This window comes from Perognathus longimembris, chromosome 16 (assembly GCF_023159225.1).
Source record: "Perognathus longimembris pacificus isolate PPM17 chromosome 16, ASM2315922v1, whole genome shotgun sequence".
Lineage (NCBI taxonomy): Eukaryota > Metazoa > Chordata > Mammalia > Rodentia > Heteromyidae > Perognathus > Perognathus longimembris.
Genome location: NC_063176.1, coordinates 37,096,147 through 37,121,351, shown reverse-complemented (window position 1 = coordinate 37,121,351; position 25,205 = coordinate 37,096,147). Strand labels below are relative to the sequence as shown.

Below are 25,205 nucleotides of genomic sequence, written 5' to 3'. Positions count from 1 at the left end.
TTTAATAGGATCCGGCTGCTTTAATTCAAAGGCTGATAGTTGCAAGTGTATGAGAACCTGTTTGTCAAATGTAAATGTACCACCTGCAGCAGAAATGTATGCAGTAAAATATATAACTTCAAAACCATTTTTCTAGTTGAAAAAGACTGCTTTTATAAATCAGTTATTTTACATAACAGTGGAGCTAACAAAAACACTCTGTCTTAGGTTTTTCCTACAGCTCGGTGACTATGGGTCTGCTATCCAGTTTCTAGTCATGTCCAAATGTAACAACGAAGCTTTCACCCTGGCTCAGCAGCATAACAAGATGGAAATCTATGCAGACATCATTGGTAAGTGCCATTGTTTTTCCTATGTGATTTAACATCTTCTGATCAGGTGGTGTACACAAAATACTCTTGTTGCCATTTATACTAGACACACACATATAGATATTACTTGGTAGGTTGCATGATCCATAGGACTTAAAAATTAGATAATATCATAAAAAGGACTGTTTTAAAAAAGTAAAGTTTTTTTTTTAATGAATTCTAAGAAAGGCTAGATTTCCCAAATCCAGTAGCAACCAGTAATGATAAGACAAGATTTCACTCTGCACAAATTATGAGAAATGCAGGGTGATTTCAGAAAATATCTTTTCACAAATTAAAAAAAAGAGATACAAATTAAGACCATATGGAGCCAGGTGCCAGTGACTCACACCTGTAATCCTAGCTATTAAGGAGGCTGAGATCTGATGATCAGGATTCAAAGCCGGGGCTGGGAATATGGCCTAGTGGCAAGAGTGCTCGCCTTGTATACATGAAGCCCTGAGTTCGATTCCCCAGCACCACATATATAGAAAACAGCCAGAAGTGGTGCTATGGCTCAAGTGGTAGAGTGCTAGCCTTGAGCAAAAAGAAGCCAAGGACAGTGCTCAGGCCCTGAGTCCAAGCTCAGGACTGGAAAAAAGAAAAAAAAGATTCAAAGCCAACCCAGGCAGGAAAGTCTGTGATATAGATACAGATATAAATATAGATATAGATGTACATATGTATATACAGATATATGTAACATATATTATGTGGTTACTTTGATGACTTTAATATATGATTTTTAAAGATTATTCATGTCCAAAAAATTTGTATGTTCTGATAATACCTTTCCATGTTTGCAATTTATTCTTAGAAACAAAGTAATTTTCAAATTTTGTTTTCTAGGCTATACATGATATTATTTGTATTGTTTTGCTTAAGTTTTTGTTGTTTTTTAATTCTAGTAAAACATAAAATTTACATTTATAACTGCTCATTCCTAGGCTGGGCTAGCTCAGTGGTGTCTACCACTTGCCTAGAACAGATGAGGTTCTGGGTTCAATTCAATCCCCAGCCCTGGGGGAAACAAAGATGCTCATTTCTCATTAAATACATTCACACTGTTGTGTGACCACTAGCCCTGACCATCTCAAGAACGCTCATCTTCCCATACTTAACTCTCATCTTCCCATACCCCATTGACTCCCCACTGTCCTCTTTCCCAGCCCTGTGACCCTATTCTACTTCCTGTCTGTATGAATTTTGTTCTTCATGGGACCTCTTCTAAGTTGTCCTTTTGGGTTATTTTGCTTTCTAAAATTCACAAAATGCCCATTAGAACCGATTCATGAGAATTTTTTTCAGTCTTCATTGAAACATTTGTTTCCCAAGAAATTGGAGCTAAGAAAAAAAAAAGAAATATAGATAAAAGCAACCTTAAAATCAGATATGCTGGTGTAGACTTATAATTCCAGCACTTGGAAGGAGAAGGTTGGACAATTACAAGTTCAAGGTCAGCCTGGAGTGTATAATGAGACTCTGTCTCATAAAACCAAGCACTGGGGATGCAGCTCAGTGGTAGAGCTCTTGCCTGTTATGTATAAGGCCCTGGGTTTGACCTCAGGGCCTGTGCGTATGTGTACACATACACACACACACACACACACACGCACACACACACACACACACACACAACCACCTTTAGAATTACCAGTATTTAACTTGACAGGTAATATATTTGCCTTAGCATTACAAGTCATGATTGCACTTCAGTGCTTTAGTGTGTAATGGTTTCTAAGTTGGTAAAGATAGAGCATATCCTGTGTAAGAGACGCATTGCTACAGACATCCCCATCCCCCAAACACACATCCGCTTCTCTCTATCTTGCTTTATGGCCTCCTTTCTCTTGTACATTCCATGATTGCCTGGACTATAAGTATAGGACTGTTATCATACTTCAGTAATCCCAACTCCCAGGAGTAAATGAAAACCATGTATTGGAACTCCAGCAGCTCCCTCTGAGTTTAGTATAGTTAAAAGTCCTAAACCAAAAGAAAGATGGTAACTCACATCTAATGTCCACTGTCTTCTTCCCTATTTGTCAAACATAAATGTTGTTCACACCAAGCGTCGAGCCAGGTGTGGTGGTACATGCCGGTATTTCCAGCTACTAGAGAAGGTTGAGGGAGGAAGATTATGAGGTAAAGGCCAGCCTGTGCTACACAGTGAGATCCTACCAATAGAAGAATAGAATAGATAGGACAGAATAGATTGGAAAACCTAGAATAAAAAATAAATAGAAATAGAAAATCAATAGAAATAGAAGTACAAGAAAATATTGCTAGGAATGAGAAATGCTTATGGTTGTTGTATTGGGGCTGAGTTGGCTTCTGAATATTCTAAGGCTGACAAATTGTGGGAGGTCAGTGTAGTCCCTGTTGTGTTAGAAAAAAGGTTTAGATAGAGGGAATGATAAAGTCTTGGAAGGTAATGGCAGAGCGGAACTGGATTCTTCCAAAAATCTTATTTCCGGTCCTAATTCCTGTGGCGTATGAAAAGATGGAGCAGAGCTCCTATTTGGACTGATGGTGATGAAAACAGAGACTGATAGTAATGTTGATAACTGCTCTTAAAATTTTGGGGTCTCCTATTTATAGACTTCTCCTTTCTAATCTTTTCAGATTAGCAATCAAAGACAAACAAGTTCTGCCCAAACACTCAACAAACTTCTTTTGTAGGTTCTGAAGACACAACTAACGAAGACTACCAAAGCATTGCCTTATACTTCGAAGGAGAAAAAAAACATCTCCAGGCTGGAAAATTCTTCCTGCTATGTGGCCAATATTCACGAGTTAGTATTTGCTTTACAAAAAAAAGAAAGAAAAAAGGAAAGAAAGAAAGAAAGGAAGGAAGGAAGGAAGAAAGAGAGAAAGAAAGAAAGAAAGAAAGAAAGAAAGAAAGAAAGAAAGAAAAAATAAATACCAGGGCTGGGAATGTGGCTTAGCGGTAGAGTGCTTGCCTAGTATGCATGAAGCCCTGGGTTCGATTCCTCAGCACCACATAAACAGAAAAGGCCAGAAGTGGCGCTGTGGCTCAAGTGGCAGAGTGCTAGCCTTGAGCAAAAGGAAGCCAGGGACAGTGCTCAGGCCCTGAGCTTAAGCTCCATGACTGGCCAACAAAAACAAACAAAAAAGAAAATACCCTTGTCAGACACCGGTGGTTCATGCCAATATATCCTAGCTTCTCGGGAGTCTGAGATCTGAGAATCACAGTTCAAAGCCAGCCCAGGCAAGAAAGTCTGAGATACTTATCTCCACTAAATTATCAAAATATTTGCAAGTAGAGTTGTGGCTCAAGTGGAAGAGCACTGTCTGAGCAAAAGAAGCTCAAGGACAACACCCAGGCCCTGAGTTCAAGCCCCAGAACTGGGACAAAGAAAGAAAGAAAGAGAGAGAGAGAGAGAGAGAGAGAGAAAATACCTGAGGCTCCACAGAAGTGATCAGAGGAAGTATGCTAGCATGCTCCCCCACACCCAGATTTCAAATCTGAGTCAGTTTTTGTTGCAAGTACTGGGAGTCAAACCCAGGATTCTGGCATTCTTAGCACATGCTCTCCTACTGAGCTACACCACCCACCCAGCCTTGTAGTCACCTGACATCTTCCTCCCCCTCCCATACTGTGCCTGCCATCTTCTTCCCTAGACTCTTCCCCCTCTGTCCCTTTCATTCTACCTACCATCTACTCAGCCCATCCCAGGTAAACTTGCTTTTAACTGTTGCGGTAGTTTCCTGTTTCCCCTGTGTTTAGTTTCTCTCCCTGAATTCATTCTTCATTTGTTCCCCCAAATAGTACTTTCATTGCTTAAGGCAGGGACTATGATGTTCCAACAAGAGACATGTGTGAACTGTGTAGCTGTGCCTGGCCTATGTGGCAGGGAAGGGACTGCTGGGTGGCACGGGCTCTGCCTACAGTGGGCAGCTCCTATTCCCATCTGAAAAATTAATAACATTCCCCATCATGATGGTTTTTTTTCTTTTCTTTTTATTTATTTATTTTATTTCTATATTTATTTATTTATTTATTTATTTTTTGCCAGTCCTGGACTCAGGGCCTGAGCACTGTCCCTGGCTTCTTTTTGCTCAAGGCTAGCACTCTGCCACTTGAGCCACAGCGCCACTTCTGGCCATTTTCTATATATGTAGTGCTGGGGAATTGAACCCAGGGCTTCATGTATATGAGACAAGCGCTCTTGCCACTAGGCCATATTCCCAGCCCCTTTATTTATTTTTATTTATTTTATTAATTAAATTTTGTTGACAAGGTGTTGTGCAAAAGGGGTACAATTACATAATAGGGCAGTTGAGTACATTTCTTGTGATATCTTACACCCTCGTTTTTCTTTCCCTTCCTTAGATCAGGTAGGCATATATGCAATACCCAGTGCAGGGAGACATTTCTTGAGGGGGATGCCTTCAAGATGCTGAGAACTTTATGGAAGAGTGGATTGTTGTTGAAAAAAGTAGAGAGTAAATGTCAGATCAGCTTATTTGGTTGGAGGAGAACTTACAAGTCAGATGCAATTGAATGTTTAAAATAGGGAAAAAGATGAAATGAGCTGTGTTCTTGCAGAGTAAAGGAAGCTTATGCATACTAAATAAGTACAAATCTAGCTCATTGCCATTGTCAAAGAGGAGGGCCAGGCTTCCAGTCTTTGCCTCTGAATACAACATGAGCCTCCAGCTGGTTCCTGGGCGTAAGAGAGATTTGTACTATACCCAACATCCAGAGTAACCCTGAGATAAAGTCCATGTTTTAGAGGCAGACCATAGCACCGCTATTCCTTCTCACAGGTTTTGTCCAGGCAAGCTCAGCTAATTCATGAGGCAAATTTGAACCTTAATATTGCTGCTGCTGACACAATGAAATGATGTGCTAGCCAGTGAAAGAATCCATTCCAGCCATTCCAGGGACCACGTGGAGATAGTCACAGACAGGAGAAGGTTTATAAGGTTTATTAGTGGGGCCACATCTCCTACAGGAGAGGGAGCAATATGGCTTCTGCACCTTAGTCCAGGTGGTCACTACTGTAACTCTAGGGCTAGAGGGGAAGCAGATAGGTCTGAGTGGCAAGTGGGAGTGGCCAATTATAGCTCTAGGACCAGGAGTTCAGGTATGGGTGGAGCTGGGGGCTAATGGGAGGAGCAGAGGACCTGAGGTGGGAGAAATACTAACATCCAGCACCGCACAGACAATGCCTGTCTGTAGAAATGTTATTGGTATTATTTCATCTATCAATCTGGTGAAGTTGGAATTTGTATCTTCCACTCTAAAGTTCTGTTTGTATTTATACAGTGGCCCTGACCCCCTACACTAGTGTTATTGTGGATTCTTTCTATTGTTGTCATTTGCTGTAACAAGATTGTCATCTTGGATTCCAGCTGTCTTTTGTCATGTGCTTATTATTTGTCTCCTTGATTTTAGTCAACACTTCTCTAGTGTATCTGAGTTTGGGATCATGATGTTTTAAGACAAAGAGAAGTCTGAGTCTCCCAGCTTTTAAATACTGACCCAGGTATTTGTATAATTAATACCATATTGGGTAAAGAAAAGCATACTTCTGTATGCATTCAACCTACAGGCTGCCAATACATTGTTTCTATCTTCTTAGAAAAAAAATCTAGAGTCTTGGCTGACCCTCAAGAGAATTTCCACCACTCGGTCAGCCAGCCTGAGCCTCCAGCATGGTAGCCAGCTATTTCTGTGGCTGCATCCTACACCAGACTCTTACAGTGAGGCCTCCACTGGCCTTGTACACTATCTTCCTGTCTGCTCCCTTCACTGTCTACACAAACCTGCACATCCTGTAGGTTTTGTCCTGTATCACCTTCAGGACATCCCAATCCATAACCATCTTTGCTGCCTCAGAGCAAAACCAACTGTTTATGGACACTCATTATTTCTTTGCAGGTGGGATGTTCAGGAATTAGATACTTAATAGCTTAACATAAGTGACTTTTTTTTTTTTTTGCCAGTCCTGGGTCTTGAACTCAAGGCCTGAGCACTGTCCCTGGCTTCCTTTTGCTCAAGACTAGCACTCTGCCACTTGAGCCACAGCACCACTTCTGGCCTTTTCTATATATGTGGTGCTGAGGAATTGAACCCAGGGCTTCATATATACGAGGCAAACACTCTTGCCACTAGGCCATATCCTCAGCCCCATAAGTGACTTTTTTATTAGCATCACATCACATAGATACCTCTATGTGATACCTAACACTCAAGCAGAGACACAGCACACCTTCCTGACATTCTTAGCAGGATCTGGGATAGTCCTATATACATAGAAACAGGTTGTCAATGAATAGTTGAAAGAATACTGCCAAATATGTTGGCTCACACCTGTAATCCCATACTCAGGAGCCCAGCCTAGGCTACATAGCAAAATCCTGTCCCAAAAGCTTCCTACTGAATGGAGGCACATTTTTACATTTTCGTTTAACCAGAAATCAGATCTAGACTCTTCAGAAGGTTAACTGGACTCTTCCATTTTTTTCAAAGCAAGGGCCAGCCTTTGAAGTATGTGTTTAAGACTCTACATGGTACAAACTCCCAGTGGAGATGAACATATTTTTACAAACTATAACTTATGAAAAGAACTATAATTTAAACTATAACTTGTGAAAAGAGCTATAATTTGTGTGACAGCTTTGTTAATCTCAGTGTGAACACACTGAAACTTTTTCATTGTTATACATTTCTCCTTTAGGCACTTAAACACTTCCTCAAGTGCCCAAGCTCAGAAGACAATGTGGCAATAGAAATGGCAATTGAAACTGTAAGTAAACTCTAACACAACTTTCAAGACTACCTATCTTTTTTAAGCTTTTTTTTTCTGAGAGCAGATAGAATCAGGACATCATATCTTTTGTTTAACCAGCATTATAGCTCACCATTTCCCCTCTTTATGTTAGCCAACTCTCTTTCTTGCTTCATCTTCACTACCCAGAAGCAGACTCACTATTTCTTTTTTTGTTTTGTTTTGTTTTGTTTTTGTTGCCAGTCCTGGGGCATGAACTCAGGGCCTGAGCACTGTCCCTGGCTTCTTTTTGCTCAAGGCTGAGCCACAGTGCCACTTCCGGCTTTTTTCTATATATGTGGTTCTGAAGAATCGAACCCAGGGCTTCATGTATACAAGGCGAGCACTTTACTACGAGGCCATATTCCCAGCCCCAGACTCACTATTTCTAACTTTAACCTAGAACTGTCTTTTATACCTAAGAAGTCCAGACATTGCAGACAGCCCTGGTTTAATCCTGCTTTCCTTCATTCACCCTCACAATCATTTTGGTTTGGATGATGCTACCCATGGCTCTCTTCCTAACAATGTCTTTCTCATGGGACACAGCCATCCATGTTTCTGTTTAGATGGTACTCCACAGATGTCCACTGGTGAGTGCTCTTGTTTCTAGCCCCCATCCCTCAACTACAAATCAATCTTTTTCTTGGTATATCTTTTTTTTTTAATAATTACTTACTTATTGTCAAAGTGATGTACAGAGGGATTATAGTTTCATACGTAAGGCAGTGGGTACATTTCTTGTACAATTTGTTATCTACTCTCTCATTTCCCCCCTTCCCCCTTTTTTAAAAACTTTTTGAAGAAGTTTCTGAGTGTATGCAAAAGCAGACCTAAACAACATAACAGACTCGCGTACTGGTGCTCTGACTAAGAGACTGTTGTACAGTCTTTCCTTTGTCATATCCCACCTTCCTTTACTTGGGATTATTTTAAAGTATCTAAATGATAAGAACTTGTGTTCTTTAAGGTATAACGTGCAAATAGTACAATTCACAGGGCCTAGTCATACACCTGGAATAATGTTTTTATATGTGCACCTGTGTAACCCTGACCAGTCAACCTCACTCTGTCACCCCTAGTCAGCTCCCCCACCAGGCTAACCACAGTCTTGACTCCTCCTTAGCATCTATTCTTGCCTGTTTATGAACTTCAAAGAACCAGAACCATGTGTGCAGATCCTTGTCTGCTTTCTTTCAGTCAGCCTTGTGTCTGGAGATGAATGAATCTTGTCATATTGCACAATTCTATGGTTCATTCTTGGGTAGAATTCTAGAAAACTATATAATGATTTATTTAGCCTTCACTCTATTAATCAGCATTTGGGTCAATTCTACCTTAGACATATCATGTCTTTCAATGGAGTAAGCACTCAGCTTTAGTGGGTATCTAAACCGAATTTAAATTATTAGGTCATAGGTATACACATATACATATTTTTAAAATTGTATTTATTTATTTTTGCCAGTCCTGGGCCTTGGACTCAGGGCCTGAGCACTGTCCCTGGCTTCTTTTTGCTCAAGGCTAGCACTCTGCCACTTGAGCCACACCACCACTTCTGGCCGTTTTCTATGTATGTGGTGCTGGGGAATTGAACTCAGGGCTTCATGTATACGAGGCAAGCACTCTTGCCACTAGGCCATATTCCCAGCCCCATAGGTATACATATTTTTAGCAGGAAATAGGTTAACTATTCTAGTGGATGCATAGCAATACTTCACTAGGGTATCCCATTCATTTTTATTGATATTGAGCAGCTTTTCATGTGTTTATTGCCTCTTTTGTCAAATGCTATGAAAAGTCTTTTTCCAATTTGGAATTGTACCATCACATTCTTACCCATACATGTTCAGGATTTAAGTCTTTTTTTGTCAGATATATGTATTGTGAGGTGTATGCCTTCCAATTTTCTGACAGTGTCTTGATGAATAGAAATTCTTATGTTTTAAAAAGTCTTAATTTGTTAATCTTTTATAGTTAGTGCTTATTAGTCTAAAATAAGAAACCTTTATTGATCTTTTATTTTTTGCCAGTCCTGGGCCTTGGACTCAGGGCCTGAGCACTGTCCTTGGCTTCTTTTTTTGCTCAAGGCTAGCACTCTGCCACTTGAGCCACAGCGCCACTTCTGGCCGTTTTCTGTATATGTGGTACTGGGGAATCGAACCTAGGGCTTCATGTATTCGAGGCAAGCACTCTTGCCACTAGGCCATATCCCCAGCCCCACCTTTATTGATCTTATGGGTAAGACATTTCCTGTATGTTTTCTATGCAAATCTGATTGCTTTTAGCTTTCTTATTTAGGTTTATGCCCATCCTGAATTACTTTTAGTGTATGGCAATAGAGATCAATTTTTTTTTTCTTTTTCTGTCAGTTGTGGGTCTTGAACTCAGCCTGGATACTGTCCCTGAGCTTTTTTGCTCAAGGCTGATGCTCTAGGTACTGGCTACTAGGTCAAAACTTATGAAAATGTCATCTTCTCCCCACTGAAGTATCATGGAATATTTGTCATAGATGAAATGACCAAACATATGTGTGGTTTTTTAATTCTTTTGTTTCTTCTCTTGGTTTAGTTACCATCTTAATTTAGTTATATGTCCTTACCTGTCTTAATTATTATATATACTATATATAATAGTATAGGGCTGGGTGCTGTTCCTGAGCTTTTTCCACTTAAGACTGGAACTCTACCATTTGAGCTACCTCCATTTTGGCTTTTTGGTGGTTAATTGGAGGTAAGAGTCTCTTGGACTTTCCTGTCCATCTTTCTATCTATGAGATACTTTTTTGTTGTTGGTAGTAATGGTCATAGAGCTTGAACTTAGGGCTCGGGTGCTGTCCCTGAGCTCTTTTGCTCACTAGCCCTCTACCACTTCCAATTCTCTGGTGGTTACGTGGATATAAGAGTCTTAGGGACTTTCCTGCCTGGGCTGGCTTTGAACCATAATCCTCAGATCTTAGCTAGGATTATAGGTGTTCAGCTTCTGTGAGATACTTTTATGTCCAGCTCATCCCCTTTCCTTAGCAGATTATCTTTTCTTGCATAGGTTTCTGATAGTGAAATTGCTGGGGGTTTTCTCTTATGAAACAGGTTGGCCAGGCCAAGGATGAACTGCTGACCAACCAGCTGATCGACCATCTGATGGGTGAGAGTGACGGCATGCCTAAGGTATGGGAGGCTCTGCTTTGCACAATGCATATTTGTGGTTTTACTTTATTCAGCCCTGTCCTCACCTGTCACACATTTGCAATACAGACCTGTGAACTCATCTCTCTGAAAGTAGCGACTGGTCCTGTAGACCATCTCTGCATGTTAGAGACCGTTACATGTGACCACTCTTTAGAATTAGCGTCCACCTGTGAAAGAGCCGGGTCCTCGCCCCTACAGAACAGTCCTCACCACCCAGACTTCCTTAAATATTATAGTTTGGTTTATTCTAGGAATTATGAAAAATGACCATTGACACTATGACTTTCCATTGGGAAAAGATTTTTTTGTTTTTGTCTGTCATGGGGCTTGAACTCAGGGCCTGGGCATTGTCCCTGAGCTCTTTTGCTCAAAGCTAATGCTCTAGCACTTGGAAACATAGTGCCACTTCCTTCCAGTTTTCTGTTAGTTAATTGAGAGAAGAGTCTCACAGACTTTCTTGCCTGGACTGGCTCTGAGCCACAATCCTCAGATCTCAGTTTCCTGAGTAGCTAGGATAACAGGCATGAGCTACCAGCACCTCTCTGGGAAAAGTTTTTAAAAGTCACATTAAGGGGCTGGGGATATGGCCTAGTGGCAAGAGTGCTTGCTTCGTATACATGAGGCCCTGGGTTCAATTCCCCAGCACCACATGTACAGAAAATGGCCAGAAGATGGCCAGAAGTGGTGCTGTGGCTCAAGTGGCAGAGTGCTACCCTTGAGCAAAAAGAAGCCAGGGACAGTACTCAGGCCCCGAGTTCAAGCCCCAGGACTGGCAAACAAACAAAAAAAAGGCACATTAAGCTTAAAAGTAACTCACTAGACAGAATGAGATGATAAACCCCTGCAATTCTAGCTACAAGGGAAGCATAACTAAGAGTATCTCAATTCAAGGCCAAAGGTAAGATCCTGTCTGAAAAATAACCTAAAGCAGAAAGGCCTGGAGGTTGTGGCTTAAGTGGTAGAATGCTTGAGGCCCTGAGTTCAAACCCTAGTACCACCGGGGGAAAAAAGTAACTTAGGTAAAAATTGTCAAGAGTCCATCGCATTCATGATGCGATGTCAGTTCCTCTAGAACCAGTCTTCTCTGCCCCCAATGAAGACAGACACAATGCCTAGGAGAGCCCAGAGCCACTGCCCCAGCCCTTGTGTGCAAGAAGATCTTGCAGAGAGGGCAAGTCACTGACGAGAAGAAAGGTCCAGATGCTGTCTTGGCTAGAGAGCATGCAGCACTGAGTCCACTTCCTTTATAGTACAGATAAAACCCCTGAGACCCAAAGACAAGAGACACGGGCCTTGGTATTGAGACCAGCCTTCCATTCTGTCCCTTAATCTTCTAACATGGAGACTAACGCCATGTCCTGATGAAATGGCCTTAGAATAGGAGTGAAAAATGGCAAAATCCAAAGAAAAACTCATAAGAGAGAATAAATTGGCATAGGAGTTACAATCTTCTCGAATATTGTCAAGTTGTACATTGTTTCAGAATGCACTTCTTTTTTTGTGTGTGCCATTCTTGGGGTTGAACTCAGGGCTAGGTACTACTCCTGAGCTTTTTCCACTCAAGGCTATAACTCTACTATTTGAGCCACACCTCCACTTTTGGCTATTTGGTGTCAATTGGAGGTAAAGGTCTCTCAGACTTTCCTGCCCAGCTGGCTTTAAACCTCAGTCTTCAGATCTCAGCCTCCTGAAAAGTTAGGATTACAGGCATGAGCCACAAGTGCCTGGCTCAGAATACATCTTATTTCCAAACAGGAACAGACTGAACCCAGAACAGGGTGCCCAGGATCCTGGCTCTGCCCCTCTGCTTTGTTGCAGAAGTTAGGGTGCTAGCCATATCTCCTCAGGTGCCCTGAGCATTCACTGAGTTAGCATTTCCTACCCAGTACCACATACTAGCCTTTTTGTAGTTGTTGGAAAAGGGAATTCAATTGTCAATCATCAACTGATCAGTACTGGCAGACGACCACTGTTCTAACTGAAATGGCAGAGTACAGGTGTTTCTCCCTGACTGATGAGGAGATCCAAGTTTCTCTAATGATTTGTGTGTCAGGATGCTAAGTACCTGTTCCGCCTGTACATGGCGCTGAAACAATACCGAGAAGCCGCCCGGACTGCCATCATCATCGCCAGAGAAGAGCAGTCTGCAGGTAGGTCCCTGGGCTCTGTTGGGTTTTGTGGTGTTGGAATTAAACCCAGAGCCTCGGGCGTACGAGGCCAGCACTTGGCTCTGAGCTACATCTCCAGGTCCAGGTCCCTAACATTTTTTTTTATACCCAAATAGAGTCACACCCCACCTCTTCCCCACTCCCACCAGGAAAACTTAGCCAGTTTCCAGTCTAGGCTTGCTTTGAGCCCCAGAGGCTAAGGGCAGGCCACTACTAGGATTCAGAGACGTGAAAGAACCCACCGTAGCGAGGAATGTGGGATGACTTGAGGAAGGCCTCCTCTTGGACTCTTCCCTCACCCGTGACCTCACCGTCTCGATCTCTGTGCTGGTGACCTCTGACCTTTCCAGTTCATAGTCCCTCCTACAGACACACAGCATTTCTTTCCAATTCATGCACTTGGCCTTATCCATCTAAGAAATATTGCTAAGTGGAAGATCATTATGTTATATTATTATGGATCTGACTTTGGGGTGTTTTTTTTTAATTTGTTGTGTTTCTTTTGGCAGTACTTAGATTGAACTCTAAGCTGCTGGCTTGCTAGACAGGTGCTCTACCACTTGAGCCATGCCTCCAATCCCTGTATACCTTGGTTATTTTCAAATTAGGGCCTTACTTTATGTCCAGGAGCGGCCTGAGCTATGGTCCTCCTGCTTGTGCACCTTGGTGTTGCTGGAGGAGAGGAGAGGCACCTGGCACGGTGCCCAGCCTTTTTACCCCTGTCACTGGGCAGACAGGAGCCTGCTACCACACCGAACCATTGGTTGAGATGAAATGCTGGAACTTTTGTGCCCAGACTGGCATCAAACTACAGTCCTCTGGTTTCCATCCCACAAGTAGCAAGGATTACAGGCATGAGCCACCACACCCAGCTCAGATCTGGCTCTTCATAGGACTACTTAGAGAGTTTCTAGATGGTGCTGTTCACTCATGGGTTCTATAAATACTTGTTGAATAGGTTAGAGAATTATTTTATCTTCCCTAGTTTTTGCAAACTAGTTCTCTTTGATGTTTGTAAATATGGAATGCAGTTTTAGAAAGCATATAACTAGCTGGGTGCCAATAGCTCATGCCTGTAATCCTAGGTACTCAGGAGGCTGAGCCTGAGGATTGCAGTTCAAAGCCAGCCCAGGCAAGAAAGTTTGTGAGACTGATTTCCAATAAACTACTCAATAAAACAAATGAACAGAATTGGTGCTGTGGCTCAAGTGGTAGAGCTGTAGTATTTTTTTTTTTTTTTGCCAGTCCTGGGCCTTGAACTCAGGGCCTGAGCACTGTCCCTGGCTTCCTTTTGCTCAAGGCTAGCACTCTGCCCACTTGAGCCACAGCGCCCCTTCTGGCCATTTTCTGTATATGTGGTGCTGGGGAATCGGACTGAGGGCTTCATGTATATGAGGCAAGCGCTCTTGCCACTAGGCCATATCCCCAGCCCGAGCTGTAGCCTTGAGCACAAAGAGACTCAGGGACAGGGCCCAAGCCCTTCGTTCAAACCCAGGACTGGCAAAAAAAAAAAAAAAAAGAATATGTAAGTAAATAAGTCATGGCTTTATTCTGCTCCTGTTGTTCTGACTCCTACCATCTGTCAGATGCATGCTAGGAGATGAGCTGTCAGGGAGACCATTAGATGAGAGAGACTGAATGTGGGTTCATAGTTGTTTTCCAGGGTGACAAGTGCTAGACCAGGGAGAGAAATGTGATAATGTGGTAAAAGGTGCCAGGACCCCCTCCCCCAGATCCTGACATGAGGGGACAGCACTGGAGGGTGAAGATGGGGGAAGGACACAAAAACTCCTGCTGAGTTTCAAAGGCCCAGAGAGCCAGGGATGAAGAGAAAGCCGCCTGGGGAGGGCATGGAGGGCTGGAAAGGGAGCTGGGGCAGTGCTGCCTGGCTCAGGCCCCTGAAGGGCTCTGTTTTTGCAGTGCTGGGAATTGAACCCAGAGCCTCCGTCGCTCCTCTACCCCTGGTCTTCTTTTAGAGGGCTTCATACAAGCTGCGCACAGTTAGGCCCCGTGGCTCTTGCCTGGAATCCTAACTCCGCTAAAGGCTGAAATCTGAAGGCTGTGGTTTGAAACCAGCCACACAAAAAGCTCGTGAGACTCTTACCTCCAGTTAACCACCAATAAGCTAGAAGGAGGTGTGTGGTACAAGTGATAAAGTGCCAGCCTTGAGGGGCTGGGAATATGGCCTAGTGGCAAGAGTGCTTGCCTCGTATACATGAGGCCCTGGGTTCGATTCCTCAGCACCACATATACAGAAAACGGCCAGAAGTGGCGCTGTGGCTCAAGTGGCAGAGTGCTAGCCTTGAGCAAAAAGAAGCCAGGGACAGTGCTCAGGCCCTGAGTCCAAGGCCCAGGACTGGCAAAAAAAAAAAAAAAAAAAAGTACCAGCCTTGAGTTAGAAAAAAAAAAAACAACCCTCAGGGGCAGTGCCCAGACCCTGAGTTCAAGCCCTAGCATCAGAAAAACAAACAAATAAAAAGCCAGCAGTGGGCCTGAGCAAGAGAGGTGAAATTGGAAGGACAGGGAGTGATGGGGGCGGGGGGGGGGGGGGGAAACGCCACCCCCAGAAACAGTGTGACTTGTAGATAGATACTACTTTTCTCCAGAGGAACTGACCAGTGTTAAGCACCAGCCATTAAAACAGGCAAAACTGCTGAGTGTCTGTGTAGAAGAAATGGCTGAACTGCCTATCACAGATCCCATAATGAATCAACTCACTTGTAAAGGGTGGAGAAAGCCCTTCAGGTTGCTCCTTGGCGGTAACGTGATCTCCCACCTCGTTTCAAGGAAACTATCGGAATGCTCATGACGTTCTCTTCAGCATGTACTCCGAACTTAAATCCCAGAAGATCAAAATCCCCTCGGAGATGGCCACCAACCTCATGATCCTGCACAGCTACGTGCTCGTGAAGGTGAGGCCTGCCAGGACTTCCCACCCAGGGGCATTTCCTCCGGCCACCTCCCCACGGGTTAGAGCAACTCCCCAGGTCTCTGGATTGTTAAGGGATAAAAGCAATGTAGAGGATGACTGTAAGGTCCACCCTTTGGGTATAAAGAGGAAAAAGGAATGCATAGTTACTTGTTGCACACAAAATGAGAAAAACAGACTGAAAAGACTGGAAATGGCTTCCTAAAGGAAGGGGGCTCAGGGCGGGAGAGACTGAGCACACCAAGGGCAGTCACACAGGCTTTGCTCCTGTGACCTTCTAGATTGCTTTGACTTGGAGGATGATAGGTGTTATTACCCATGTCAAAAACATCTCCTGCTGGGCACCAGTAGCTCACACCAGTAATTGTAGCTACTAAAGAGACTGAGATCTAAGGATCATGGTTCAAAGCCAGGTTGTGCAGGAAAGTCCGTGAGACTCTGATATCCAATTAACCACCAAAAAGCCAGAAGGGGAGCTGTACCTTAAGTGGTAGAGCACTAGCCTTGAGAAAAAAAAAAACAAACTCTGGGGACTAGGAATGTGGCTTAGTGGTAAAGTGCTTGCTTAGCATGCATAAGGCCCTGGGTTCGATTCCTTGCTACCATGTAAACAAAGAAAAAGAAAAAAAGAAACTCTGGGACAGTGCATACACCCTGACTTTCATGACTAGCACCAAAAATAAAAATAAAAAGATCTCCTTAACACATTTTTGTCTAGCTAGAACTTGTTCACATTTTCAATTCTAAGGTGGTAAATTTTTTTAAATTTCAATTGTTTGTTCTTTTTCTTTTCTGATGGCACTAGGGTTTAAACTTAGAGCTTCATGCTTGCTAATCAGATGTTCTACCATTTGAGCCATGCATGTATCCAGTTTTGCTGTTTGGGGGTTTGGTTTGTGTGTGTGTGTGTGCGCGCTGGTACCAAGACTTACACTGAGGGCTTCATGCTTTTGCTCAACTTTCTTATTCACAACTGGCACTCTACTGCTTGAACCACACCCCCAGTCTAGCATTTTGCTGGCCAGTTGGAGATGGAATCTCAAGACTGGTTTTTCTTCCAGGACTGGCTTTGACCCATCATCCACCAGGTCTCACAGCTTCCTTTGTGACTAGATTACAGGCGTGACCCACCCATGCCTGGCTACTGCTCTGGCTGGGTGTTTTAATATGGAGCGCTTCACGAATTTGCGTGTCATCCTTGCACAGAGGCCATGCCCATCCTCTCTGTATCATTCCAATTTCAGCATCTGTGCAGCTGGAGCCAGCACTGTGCTGCTTAGGTTTGAGATAAGGTCTCAACATTTTTTGCTGAGGCTGGCCTCAAACTTCCATCTTCCCAATCTCCACTTCCCATTAGGATTACAGACATGAGCCCGCAGTGCCTGGCAAAACTCTGCTTATATTATATTATATTATATTATATTATATTATATTATATTATATTATATTATATTATATTATATTATATTGTTGTTGTCTTGCCAGTCCTGGGGCTTGAACTCAAAGCCTGAGCACTGTCCCTGGCTTCTTTCTGCTCGAGGCTAGCACTCTACCTCTTGAGCCACAGCGCCACTTCTGGCCGTTTTCTGTGTATGTGGTGCTAATTGAACCCAGGGCTTCATGCAAGCAGTCTACCACTAGGCCACCTTCCCAGCCCAGGATTAATATTTTTAGGTCATGGTTGATTGGAGATAAGTAAACCTGCACAGGGCTGTTGGGGAGGGGGGACTGACTCCTCTCCACCCCACTACCCCCCCCCCCCCGCATGGCCTCCCTTCACCCCTGTCCCTTTCTCCTGCAGACAGTGCCCACTCGCCCTCACGCACCGCCTGCATGACTCCCCACGCGCTGGCCTGTGCTTCTTACCACAACCCGGTAAAGTTGCTGATGGGCCTCAGGAACAGCCGGGAGGAGATGGAGCCGGCATGTGAATTCATGTCAGGTGGTCTAGGGCAGAGCACAGCGTGAGGCCGCTGCCGAGAACATGGCCCCGTGTCCGGGATAGGCCCAAGGCCCCAGGTTGCTCTGTTCTGGACCCCAGGCCAGGCCTTTGGGAGGGCCAAAGCAGAAGCCGGGGCTAACGTAGGGCTCTAAGGAGAACTTGTGTGTGTGTTTCAGATTCACGTGAAGAACGGTGATCACCTGAAGGGAGCACGCATGCTCATTCGCGTGGCCAACAACATTAGCAAATTCCCTTCCCGTGAGTACTCGGGGCCCTCAGTGCAGGCTGCTCGGCTGGGGCTCCCCGCGATCGCAGCTCCCTCCGACGGCTCAGCCAGCCGCCCGCACCCACCCCGTTACGGAGGTGGGCGGGGGGGGGCGGGGGGGGGCCTGGCTCCCACGCCACCGCAGTCTCCCTGACTCTGGCAAAGCAAAGGGCTTCCTAGCGGAAACAGGCCCAGGTGCCCTTCCCGCGGCTCCCACGGAGTATGGGCCAGCGGGCCCCGTGTGTGGGAACCAGAGCCGGGGCTCACCCCGTCCCAGAGCTCGCTGCCATCCACGCCTTCCCAGGAACCAGGCAGCCCGCGGAAGGCACCGAGCGGAGGCGTGGGGCGCCTTGTGGCCCTTGTCAGTTGGGGAAATGGAAATGATGGGGGCTCAAAGCCCAGGGTTGCCGGGGCCAGGCCCGAGGCCCGGCGCGCACGCAGACCTCTAAGGTGGCGGCGCCGAGCCTGCGCCGGGACTCTCCTGCCGACTCGGGTTCCAGGGAAGGCAAAGACGCGCATTTAACCACCAGCAGCCGCGGCGCCAGCTAGCCAGTCCGATTCTGTTTTCAACCACAGGAAGACATGGCCCCCCAGAGAGGTCCCATGGCTCTGTTATTCTAAATGACTGTCACTTAAAAAAAAAGTTTGGGGTTTCTTGGACAGTTAATCAGGGTTTGAACCCAGGAGCCCCCCTTGCTGGCATCTTGCGCGCTCTGACAGCGCTCTACCAGGTGAGCCAGGCCTGCGGGCCAGCCTTCTAATGTTTAGAGAGGAAATTTTGCTGACTTTTCTGCCTAGACTGGTTTCGAACCATGATCCTCCAGTGTCAGCCTCCTAAGTAGCTAGTATTACAGACTTAAATTACTAGAACCTGGCTCTTTTTTTTTTTTTTGCCAGTCCTGGGGCTTGAACTCAGGGCCTGAGCACTGTGCCTGGCTTCTTTTTGCTCAAGGCTAGCACTATGCCACTTGAGCCACAGCGCCACTTGTGGCTTTTTCTGTGAATGTGGTGCTGAGGATCGAACCTAGGGCTTCATGCATGCTAGGCAAGCACTCTACCACTAAGCCACATTCACAGACCTGGCATAAAATTTTTAAGTGAATAGACTTAATGTGACAGGTATTAGCAAATTGTTTCTATAATAGGCCAGATGGTCTTTGCACTATTAAGCTTATAAAAATTAGTATTTAATTAGTAGCTTTTAAATGGCTAGATGTGAAATACTTCGGTGGGCCATTCGGACTGTCACAACTATTGTCACTGCATTTTGGCATGAATAATACATAAATGAAGTGTAGATTCTCATAAAACTTTAATTTGGGGACATAAATTTGAACCTCCTATAACTTTAGCATATTACGAAACATTCTTCTTTTGGTATTTTTCCAACTACTTAGACACATAAAAAACACATAAAAAACTGGCACAAAGAAAAAGATAATAAAGAAAACCATTCTTAGTTCATGGCCATACAAACGCTTGAGGGCCAGCCGCCAAGCCCGTTCTCTGGATAAATTTGTTGTGACACAGAAAGGCACGCGGGGGCCGCAGGTGGGAGAGGACACGGGCACGCAGTCTCCATGCCGGGGCCATGGAAATTGCTGTGGGCTTTCAGGAAGAAGCAATCGTAAAGTGATTTGGAAAAGGTCATGAGTCTGAGGACTTGAGACCGAGGTGCCCACACCCAGACTAACAATAATGTGTTTAACTTCCCGAAGCCATTAATCTCAGTCCTGTCTGTGCAGAAGTGTATCTAGGAGGGTGTGCAAAGCCCCCCGGGGAGCTCCATGTGGCAGGATGAGGTGGTAATCAGGGAATGGGGGCACTCAGCCCCCCTCCAGCGCTGGCACACAGTAAGCCCTCCTCTAGCGCTGGCACACAGCCCTCCTCCAGCGCTAGCACATAGTCAGCCCCCTCCAGTGCTGGCACACACTCAGCCCTCCAGCGCTAGCACACAGCCCTCCTCCAGCGCTAGCACATAGTCAGCCCCCTCCAGTGCTGGCACACAGCCCCCCTCCAGCGCCCCATCCCTTGTGAAGAGAAGACAAAGACCCCTGGGTCCTTGTGGAGTGCAGAGCTGGGAGAACCTGGATGTCGGCCGGCAGCACAGGGCCCCAGCCAGGGTGCGTGTTCTGTTTCCGCTGCAGACATCGTGCCAATCCTGACCTCCACGGTGATCGAGTGCCACAGGGCTGGCCTGAGGAACTCCGCCTTCAGCTTCGCTGCCATGTTGATGAGGCCCGAGTACCGCAACAAAATCGACGCGAAATACAAAAAGAAGATCGAGGGGATGGTCAGGTAGGCCAGCACCGCCTCTGCTACCGTCTAGCAGAATTCCTGGGTGCATTTGTCAAGACAAAGCTAACCCAGAGGCTCAGGAAGATTTGAGGGAGGGGGCGGAGGGATTCATCCCGTGTGAAGCAGGAGAAACTCCAGTAGTGACTTGAACAAGTCAAGAGCTCCGTGACTCCCGAGGCTTCACAGTCCAGGGCTGCTGCCCTGGGGCCTCATGCCACCCAGAACACCCTGAGGCCACCCATAGCACGCAGCTTCCCTCCTCTCGGCGGCAAGGCAGCTGCTCCACCTACAGACATCACATCCCAGCTCTGTTAGAAATAATTTAAAGGATGAAGGATTCTTTGCCTTTTTTTTTTTTTAAGAGAATCAGTGCCACAAAGACTAAATGACAGAAGAGCCTTGTCATTCTCGCCTCATGTACCAACCTAGCTATGCGATCCCAAAGGGTTTCTGTCAGTTCCTCACTCTCGGCGCGTCTCGATTAGTGAGAAGCTGCATGGGGCTGGCTCCTGGTTGCCACACCTGACAGCACAGAATTGGAACCCCATTTTCATGATCGCAAAATTCCACCAGAACAGCCCCAGCCAGCCCCTGCCATTGCTCCACAGAAGAGGAAGGCCAAAGAGAAATACCAAGCTCAGCACTCCAGCAGCATGTCGTGAACTCCCCTAGACCCCCGCCAGGCCTGGGTGTTCCTTCTCCTCCCCAAACTGGCCCAACAGCTGGCTGGAGCCAGAGCTGCCTGTCTTGCTACGCAAATGGCTGGCACACGGACTTTCCTAATGTGTCTTCCCTCTGGGCCCCATGAGGAGAAAGGAGGTGGTCTTATTTTTTCGGTACTAGTTCTGGGGCTTGAACTCAGGGCCTGAGCACTGTCTGTCAACTTTTTCCCTCAAGGCTGACCTTCTACCACTCTGCCCTTTTGGTGGTTAATTAGAGATAGAAATCTCAGACTTGCCCTCTGGGCTGGCTTTGAACCTTGCTCCTCAGATCTCAGCCTCCTGAGTAGCTAGGATCGCAGGCCTGAGCCACCAGTGCCAGGGCTGAAGTGTTTTGAAATGACGCGCTGCTTCCTCGCAGGAGACCTTACACAACAGAGACGGAGGAGACCACGACCCCGTGTCCTTTCTGCCAGTTTCTCCTCCCAGAATGTGAACTCCTCTGTCCCGGCTGTAAAAACAACATCCCCTACTGCATTGCCACAGTAAGTGTCTCTGTGCTGTTTGCATACTGTTTTCTTCACTTCTGATGTGATCTTAGCCCCCAAATTTCCTACAGCATGTAGCATACTAGCTCACAATCACCAAAGTTGGACCTTCCCAGGGCTGGGAATGTGGCTTAGCGATAGAGGGCTTGCCTAGCATGCTCGAAGCCTGGGTTCAATTCCTCAGTACTGCATAATGGCTCAAGTGGCAGAGTGCTAGCCTTGAACAAAAAGCAGCCAGGGACAGTGCTTAGGCCCTGAGTTCAAGCCCCAGGACTGGCAAAAAAGAAAAACACCAAAAAAAAAAAAAAAGTTGACCCTTCTATTCAAGCCCTGTAATGATGGCGGCTTCCAGACGCCAGTGAGGCAGTAGCACTCGGGGTCAGCGGTCCTGCGCTCCAGTTCTTTTTCTGTCCCCTAGTGGCTAGAGAACAAGGTGCACTGTGGTGGACTGCAGTGACTCCAGAGACCAACTAGACTGCAGAGGGCTCGGGGAAGCCTGGAGTACCTGGCATGCCATAGCCTTTCCTAAGTGGTATTATTTATGAATTTTAAGACCCCCCCATCAGAAAACTTCAAGATATCCAATTGCTAATCCTGGGGCTCATATGCTTATTCTGTAGCTAAACATAAATTTAACACATATAATCTAGCTTCAGTGAACCATCTTTAATCCATATTCTAGCTTTAAGCCATCTCCCATCTCTAAGTGGAACGTGATTTCATAATTTATGATTTTCATAATGGTGGGAATCTTTGCATAAATACTTCACCTTGAACGTACTGCTTCCAGGGCCGGCACATGTTGAAGGATGACTGGACAATGTGTCCACACTGTGAGTTCCCCGCGCTCTACTCGGAACTGAAGACGTGAGTGCCGTTGTTTCCCTCACCTGTACCCCTTCCTCCAGAGCAGGCCTTCCACTCCAGCCTCCTAACGGCATGTTCCCGAAGAGCCAAAGCCCACCTCTGTCTAAGGCTGGGAAGAAGCCTGCCTCTCTGGTCTTTGAGAACGTCACTACCAGGAGGATCTGGGATGAGACCTTCTAAGGCTTAACTTACATGGTGAACACATGTTAAGAGGTATAGACGGGCTGGGCACCAGTGGCTCACACCTGTGGATTGCAGTTCAAAGCCAGGCCAGGCAGATAAATCTGAGAGACTGTTACTTCCAGCTAACAATCTAAAAGCCAGACATGGAGGTGTGGATCAAGGAGTAGAGCGCCAGCCTTAAGCAATAAAGCCACAGCGTGAGGCCCTGAGATCAAGCTCCCCCTCCCCACCAAGAAGGTGTAAACATAAAGGATCTGATTTTCACATTAGAACAACCCAAGGTAAAGAAATATTACATTTAATTTCCTCCGAATTTTCTCTCCTCAAACAGCATGTTAAACACGGAAAGCACGTGTCCTATGTGTTCAGAGAGATTAAATGCTGGCCAGCTGACAAAAGTTTCAGACTGTACCCAATACCTGCGACCAGACATGGAGCAGTGAGCAGCAGGGGCAGGTAAGTGCGGCCCGCCAGGAAGCCAGAGCCCCGCGGAACCAGCAGGGAACTTCCAACTGGACGAATAAGGATAAAATGGAGCTAAGTCACACACACATGCACGCAATGGTAACTGCTTTCCCCATGCCTCCATCAGTCTACCTCTAGTGCCTCTACTTCCCTTCTGAAGTCTTCCAGGGGCTGTAAGAACGGCACAAGGTTGTCAGTGTGCGCCCCGGTTTCTCCTGTGGTGCAGCACCACTGGGGTTTTGCTGTGCTTGAACGCGAGTTTCCCACAGGCTCTGCCGTCTTGCAGTCACAACAGCAATGCCTGAGGGTTCATTTGTCCCCATTCTCGCCAAAGCCGCTTACTGCCTGACACCCCGCGCAGCTCCTTAGACTGGAAGCCTTGGCGCAACTCCTCTCCGCACTTTGCTAAGCCTCTGCTTGCATTTCCTATTCTCACTGCCGACACTTTCTCAGGAACAATACTGACTGCAGACGGCATTCTACATAACTTGACTAGTAAAAGGTATGTTTGTCCTTTCTAGATAAAATGTTCCCAAGAAATGGCATTTTCCCCAGGAGGCTGTTCCCCGGGTGACTTGGAGCGACTCTTTCTGGGTAGACAAAAGGAAGCAAAGGTGGTCTCTCCAGCAGAGCGGCCCAGTAGTGACATGGAACCCTGTTTATTGTACTTTGTATAGTTCTCCTCAGTCTTCATGTTTTATGCTCTGCACTGTTCATAGTAGGTAACAGAATTGTAAATATTCAGCCTTTTGATGACTTTTATATTTTGAATTATCTCCTTTAAAATAAAATTGTTAACTAGACATTTTGTAACATGTTCCTGCATTTGAAGCTCGGAAGAGATAAAGGAAAGCAACTTTGAAACATCCTGTGAAATCTGGCCAGCAGAGATTAATACTGTAAATAGTTTGAAAAAGGTTTATAAGCCAGGCATGGTGGATCATGCCTGTAATCCTAGCTAATCAGGAAGCTGAGATCTGAGGATTGCAGTTCAGGCCACCCCAGGCAGGAAAGTCCTCGAGACTCTTATTAACCCCAGGAAACTGAAAATGGCATTGTAGCTCAAAATGGTTGAGAGCTAGCCTTGAGCAAAAGAGCTAAAGGACAGCGCCCCAGGCCCTGAGTTCAAGCCCCATGACTGACAAAAAAAAAAAAAAAAAAAAAGTATATAGCTGGGTGTTTGTGACTCACACCTATAATCCTAGCTACTCAGAAAGCTGAAATCTGAGGATCACAGTTTGAAGCCAGACTGAGCAGGAAAGTCTGTGAGACTCTTATCTCCAATAAACCACAAAATTAATTCACCAGCCTTGAGTGAAAAAGTTAAAGCATAGTGCCCAGGTCCTCAGTTCAAACCCTAGTACTGGCACCAAAGGAAAAAAGATATAAACCAAGACTGTTTAACAGCATCAGACCCTGAATCAAAGCACCAAGCAGTAAATTCAGTCTTGTATTAAAAGAATGAGTAAACTATAACCTCCTGTCTACTCATGCTGCAAGGTAAAACTCCTGCCAGATTTGTAATGTGACCCCTGAAAACACACTATTTGGAATCTTCCCAGGGACGTGGGAAGGGCCTTTTCCTATGTCATGTGCTGAGGAAATCCATACTTTCCCTCCAACTTCCTCTGTGTGCAATGTCTCTGAAGTGTGAGCAGCTGGCAGCAATGAGTCACCAAGTGAACTCTGAGCTGGATATGACTCTTCATTATGGCCACCAGCAACTTGAGCATCACAATGGTATTTATGAGCCAAGGCCAGGGCTGTAAGTACCAATGCTTCAGGACAGCCAAGTAACCTACTTGAATACCGCCAGCTTTACGACCTGCCCTTCCTTCCCAAGGGTGGGCAGAGGTTATAAGAAAACCCACCAACAGTCCCCTGCCCCTTCCTGTACCCTCACTAAATGGATGCTAGAAGGACACAGCAACTTGAGATCCTGGCACTTGCTTTGTGATTTACATGCACAATGGTACCAGATGATACTGGAAGATATTCATCTTTATATAATAATCTGTTCTGCATTTAGAATTTCAAGATGTTAAATAATGATGCCACAGGACTGCCAAAACTAACAACAAGGTTGAATAGTTGAGATATCAAAATGGCCTTGGTTCAGTGTATCTTGGAGCGAGTATGCAGGTTTGTATTGCCAAGACGTGTACCAGTGGATCCCTGAAACATACAAACCCAATAATATACAATCCCAACACAAACCTCAAGATTTAGATCCACACTACCACAGAACCAGCCTACCCACCATTATCTCCATGCACCTCATGCGCGAAAGAGAGCAGCAGACAGCCCTACAGTTATCACCATTATATATCAAAGAGCATACTTACAAATTCTAATTCTTAAAGAAATGTTAACAGTTATATACTGGCCCAGTCATGCAGAGAGCATTCATAATGAAAAGCCACAACAGCAGACAGGTGGAGGACAGCATTTGTGGTGCTGGCTGCGAGATGCCAGACCCTCATCCGGGCTGCACAGAGCAGCCATGACTTGGCCATCCGGAAGTGAGAAGTGGAGGAACGTGA

General features: G+C 45.5%; 1 protein-coding gene and 1 non-coding gene across 3 annotated transcripts in view; one reads left to right on the top strand and one right to left on the bottom strand.

The window, feature by feature from the left end:
* The window catches only part of Wdr19 (WD repeat domain 19), a 63,015-nt gene extending 39,550 nt beyond the window's left edge, over nucleotides 1–23,465 (top strand). The window contains exons 26-37 of one of the 2 annotated variants that reach the window (XM_048364773.1): nucleotides 208–332; nucleotides 3,033–3,145; nucleotides 7,061–7,129; nucleotides 10,240–10,317; nucleotides 12,392–12,488; nucleotides 15,294–15,418; nucleotides 17,554–17,635; nucleotides 19,790–19,940; nucleotides 21,021–21,144; nucleotides 21,938–22,014; nucleotides 22,529–22,653; nucleotides 23,184–23,465. In XM_048364773.1, coding sequence (XP_048220730.1) covers nucleotides 208–332; nucleotides 3,033–3,145; nucleotides 7,061–7,129; nucleotides 10,240–10,317; nucleotides 12,392–12,488; nucleotides 15,294–15,418; nucleotides 17,554–17,635; nucleotides 19,790–19,940; nucleotides 21,021–21,144; nucleotides 21,938–22,014; nucleotides 22,529–22,640 — 1,153 coding nt within the window. In that variant the 3' untranslated portion in view covers nucleotides 22,641–22,653; nucleotides 23,184–23,465. Of the gene's footprint in view, nucleotides 1–207; nucleotides 384–2,107; nucleotides 2,119–3,032; nucleotides 3,146–7,060; nucleotides 7,130–10,239; nucleotides 10,318–12,391; nucleotides 12,489–15,293; nucleotides 15,419–17,553; nucleotides 17,636–19,789; nucleotides 19,941–21,020; nucleotides 21,145–21,937; nucleotides 22,015–22,528; nucleotides 22,654–23,183 lie in introns of those variants that run through there. The other variant, XM_048364774.1, reaches the window with a different exon arrangement.
* On the bottom strand, nucleotides 16,597–16,703 carry LOC125365070. The gene has a single exon (XR_007213627.1). It is a non-coding gene; the product is annotated as a U6 spliceosomal RNA (small nuclear RNA).
* Nucleotides 23,466–25,205: the final 1,740 nt, after the last annotated feature.